The sequence below is a fragment of the Argentina silus genome, assembly GCF_951799395.1.
Source record: "Argentina silus genome assembly, chromosome: 13".
Lineage (NCBI taxonomy): Eukaryota > Metazoa > Chordata > Actinopteri > Argentiniformes > Argentinidae > Argentina > Argentina silus.
Window position 1 is genome coordinate 11,183,814 of NC_139667.1, and position 5,000 is coordinate 11,188,813.

Consider the following 5,000-nt stretch of genomic DNA (forward strand, 5'->3'; position numbering starts at 1 on the left):
CCCCCCCACCGCGTGCGTCTGGTATACTCTTGGCACGTCAACGCCACGGTAACGCCACGGCAACTCACAGCAAGGGAGGAAGTCATCACATAGTCTGGGATGATGTCATTGGCTTTCATCTTCTACCCCTGTCCGGAGAACCCCTCTCTTCTCTCTCTTCTCTTCTCTTCTCTTCTCTTCTCTTCTCTTCTCTTCTCTTCTCTTCTCTCCTCTCCTCTTGTCTTTTTCTTTCCTGTCCTCACCACTCCCCCCCCCCCACCCCCCCCCCCCCCCCAGCCTTAACCAGGGCCCAGGGTTTCTCTGGCCCAGCAGACAGACTCCCCTAGTTTCATTACGCAGAGTGAAACGAATGCCAAATGAGCAAAGCAAGGCCACTTTTCATATCCTCCATGGCCAGAGGGAAAGGCTGTGCGATTAAATCTTGATAAGTACGATTCAAGTGTTTTTTCCTCTGTCCTCTGAGAGTTTCCCTCCGAGTGGCTGAAATCGTATACAATATCATATTGCTTTCATTAGCGAACCACAAATACACCCGTACTCTGCTTGATTGGTTGTCGTTAAGAACAAATATATTGTTTTTCTGTCTAAATGACTTGTGTAAACTTGTTTCTCGTTGAGAAAACAAGGGCTTGGGTTTCTAGGGGGCAATGGAAGAGACTGTAGACAATGGATCTGTCAAAGAATGTTTGCGGCTAACGTTAGGGTGAGGTTAGTTAGTGACCATACGATTGCATGTAGCATGGGTGATGACTTGGTTTGGATCAATTATTTGGATTCAAAAGTGACTTTAATGTTGTCTGATGTTGGGTTTTGGAGAAGAGAAACAGAGGGTTGTGTGAGGAAGGAAGGCCTAGTTCTGGCTGCAGCTTCTGCAGAGAGAGAATTGGCTTTTTAAATGACTTACGCCGCCAGCGACACAGTGTTCCTGGAGCCCCAGAAACGGGGTTTTGTCGAAAAATAACCACTTTAATAGCGAAAGTAAGCTTTAAAAAAAAAAAAAAACACTAAATCAAAGGGAAACGGAGGAAAAAGAAAAAGCGGGAAAAAAGGAGAGGAGAGCGGAACGCTCCAGGGCGAATCCTCGCCAAATAATTCATTTCTGACCTCCTTAGTAAGTAAATTTGCTAAATAAATAAGAAGCGCTTGAATGTCAAGAATCCAATGGCGCCCCCAGCGCTGCCTCTCCCAGCCTTGGCAGCGGCAGGCGCAGTAGTCTTTAATAAACGGCCTGAATAAATGGGCTTTCTCTTCTGTCTGAGGCTGTTTGATGTTTATGGGGGGGGGGCTTTTCTCAGGATTTAATATGGTAAAAGCGGTCCTTTTGGTCGCAGTTTTATGTTGGGTTCTCTGTGTTGCGGTTGAGTCAGGCAGCCAGGCATGCAGGATTGAGCCTTGCCTTGAGAGCAGATTGTGTCCATATATAATTCATTCCCTCCTACTGACTAGCCTACACCATCGACCAGCCAGCCCCCCCCCTCTGTCTCTCTCTTTAGCCTATACCCCCCCTTCCGTGTCTCTCTCTTTAGCCTGCCCCCCCGCTCTCTGTCTAGGCTGGGGGACAGAGCAGTGGTAGGGCTAGCCTACACCATCTACCATCCAGCCCCCTTACCCCCCCCCCCCACTCTCTCTCTCTTTAGCCTGCCTGCCTCCCCCCCTCCTCTCTCTTTCTAGCCTGCCCTCCCCCCTCCCTCTCTCTCTGGGCTGGGGGACAGAGCGGTGGTGGGGTTGGGGTAGTGAGGGACAGGGTTGTCAGGATGCTGGTTGTCGTGGTACCCCCACTCTCTGTCCTGCCCTAGATGAATACGGATGCATTGTCGCGGTGACTCGTTGCCGTGAAGGGGACACTGACACTGTGTGCAGCCGGCTGTCTGGCACCCGGTAACCATGGCAGCCCTTGGCAACGGCTCCCTCTCTCTCTCTCGCTCTCTCTCTCTCTCTCCCTCTCTCTCTCTCTCTCTCTCTCTCTCTCTCTCTCTCACCATGCGGAGACTGGCCCTCCTCCGATGTCCTTCACACATGTGGGCAGAATACTAAGGGCACCAGGAGCCTGTGTGTGTGTGTGTGTGCGTGCGCGTGTGTGATTGTGTGTGTGTGATTGTGTGTGTGTGTGTGTGTGTGTGTGTGTGTGTGTGTGTGTGTGACGGGCACACAGGGAGGGAGAGACTGAGGCTGAGACAGACAACACCACTCATTTACATAGAACAGTTATTACAGAGCAGTCTATCTATGGGGGAGTGATTAGAATATTAAAATGGCTTTTTTTTTTTTCTCCATACATTTCAGGAGGCTCAGACGACGAACTCCACATGAGATTATTACTCACAATTGTTTGAAATGGCATTAATGTGTTAGTCTGCCTTTCTGATTTCTGGGCACATCAGCCAAATCTACATTTCATAATAGAGGTCCATTACCTGACTCACAGGTTCACTTGTTATAACAAGTGTCAAAATCAGCAGAAATGTTTTTTAAGAACCTGAACAAAAACAGCAGAAAAGGTAGCTTGTTTTCTGAATCTTTAACGGTATCTTTTTCCTGGATGTTTATCAGTTTCCCATCGCTCCCATAGCTTCCCCATGTCCTCTGGCCATTGCAACACATCAAACTGGGAGGGAGGGAGGGAGGGAGGGAGGGGAGGGGGGGGGCTCACCCTATCCCTCTATCCCTCTATCTGTTTTCTCTCACCCTCTATCTCTTTCTCTAAGCTCTCTTTTCCTCTCTTTCTCCACTCTCTCCCTCTGTTTTCGCCTCTCTCCCTCTCTCTGCCTCCCCTCTCACTCTCCCTCCCTCCCTCTCTCCCTCTTTCGTTTTCCCATCTTCCTCTGCGGCAACAGGGTGTTTTTTTTTTTTTTTTTACTCAATGGTGCCCGAGAGCAAGATAAATGCGCGGTGGCTTTTTGTGATAGCAGCACATGCATATATTAAGTGTGATTAAACGCAGCGCGTTCCCCTCCATCAAGTGTTTTCTAATGGGCTTTTTTATGACATGAATTAGTAATAATGGGCTCACGCTACAGTCCAACTCCCGTCAGTGTTGTTGTTGTTGTTGTTGTTGTTGTTGTTGTTGTTGTTGTGATTTGTGATATTTTTTTTTCTTTTAGTACTTATTATTCCCATCAGAACTGGCGCTTGGTGTTTCGAGGGGATTCGGCGGTTACACAGGGGGTATATTTTTTCGTTTTTTGGAGTGAATCCGGAAGGAAAATAGAATATACTTATCTTTCCATTTTTAGGGATCATCTCGTCATTTTTTCTGGTTTTTCTTTTTTTTTCTTTTTTTTTTTTGCATAGAGAGACGAGCAATAAGCGCATAACACACTTGGATTAGATGCATCTGGGTTGATGTGCTTGTTTCGGTGCCATGCCGGTGAAATGAGCCTCATAGAGGGATTACACATGTATCATCAGCCATGCTCTATGACTAATTACATCTGGAAGATGAGATTACCCAGAGCGTTACCAAACCAATCCCTCCCGTTCAGCAGTCTGCTTCCCTTCCAACCCGGGGTATTGTTGCTCCTCTCTGCTGGGTCTCCTCCGATGCCAGCTCTTTTGAAGTTCGGCTCTTTTGATTGACGTTTTATCCAGATTGAAGTGTGTTTTTTTGGGGGTTTTCTTCAGCGCTGTTATCTCTCTGGTAGAAGAGATAGGCCTAAAGTGGAGGCAGAACAGGTTATTTTTTTTGTTTGTTTTGTATGTTTGACCTTTATGATATCAGTGTTGCGTGTAAAGCTCCAAGCACCTAAGTGGCCACTCTCTCCACTCTGTGGCCTGGTAGCATTGTTTGATAAGGAAATCTTGAAGGAAATGATCCTCTGTGGATGGGGGGGGATGCTTCTACGCCCCTCTGTCTCTGTCCCTGTCTCCAGCTTCTTATTGTCAATCTGCTACTTGTTTCCCCTCTGTTTTCCCCTCTCCTTTCCCACTTTCTCCTTCCCTCTCTCCTTTATCCCTCTTGCTCATTTCGTTCTCTAGCCCTCCCTCCCTCCCTCCCTCCCTCCCTCCCTCCCTCTGTCTCCTTTTCTCTGGTTATCTGGGGGATTATTGGGACCAGCAGGATGTAGAGCTCTTCCAAATGGTGTCCAGGCCTGGCTGTGGGTTAGCGTGGCGCCGCGGCGCGGAGCTAGCGTGGTTGAGGCTAGCACAGCGCTGACGTCGGGCAGGTTGCAGATAAGCCCTCTGATGTCCTCGCAGCGCGCTGCGCTCCCAGAGAGGATGGGATTGATTTCCAGCAGTCGCCATGGCAACAAATAACGTGATCCTCTCCAGAAGCACACCTTTAATTAGTTAAATTATGACTTTGGGGGGGGGGGGGGGTGAAGGGATTTGCAAGGGGGAGAGATGGGAGAGGGGGAGGATGGTTTTTCTTTTTTCGACTGTCGCTCACTCACACACAGACACACACATGCATTTGCTTTAGAAAAAGATTCTGTTTATACATGAAATCTGCATTTTCCTCTCTTGCGATGCTTTGATCTGAGATTTTCAGGCAGATATGTGGCTTTGTATGGCCATAGAAAAGGATGCCAGTAAATAAATAGAAAGTGAAATCTGTTTTATTTTACTATGTATGTCCTCTAACACATGTCCGCTCCCTATAGCCCATGTCCTTACCCTGGCTCACTCTCTCCTCTCTCTAACCAGTCTCTCTCTCTCTCTCTCTCTCTCTCTCTCTCTCTCTCTCTCTCTCTCTCTCTCTCTCTCTCTTTCTCTCTCTCTTGCTCTCTCTCTCTCTCTCTCTCTGTGTCCCAGGCAGGGCAGCTACCCAGGCCCTGGCAACAACCAGATAGGCACCATGGGCTCCGGCGCCCCCTACAACCAGCTGGCGGGGAACAACTCAGGCTTGGGCATGCCACAGGGACCACCCTACAACATGCCACCCTCAGGTAACACACCCCAGACCCCCCCCCCCTACAACATGCCACCCTCAGGTAACACACCCCAGACCCCCCCCCCCCTACAACATGCCACCCTCAGGTAACACACCCCAGACCCCCCCC

General features: G+C 48.9%; 1 protein-coding gene across 1 annotated transcript in view; it reads left to right on the forward strand.

Annotated features, from left to right (window-relative positions):
* The window catches only part of LOC310814095 (AT-rich interactive domain-containing protein 1B-like), a gene marked incomplete at its 5' end in the record, with an annotated part of 159,818 nt that overhangs the window by 135,716 nt on the left and 19,102 nt on the right, over positions 1 to 5,000 (forward strand). The window contains one exon of the mRNA XM_083683357.1: positions 4,753 to 4,886. Coding sequence (XP_083539483.1) covers positions 4,753 to 4,886 — 134 coding nt within the window. The remainder of the gene's footprint in view (positions 1 to 4,752; positions 4,887 to 5,000) is intronic.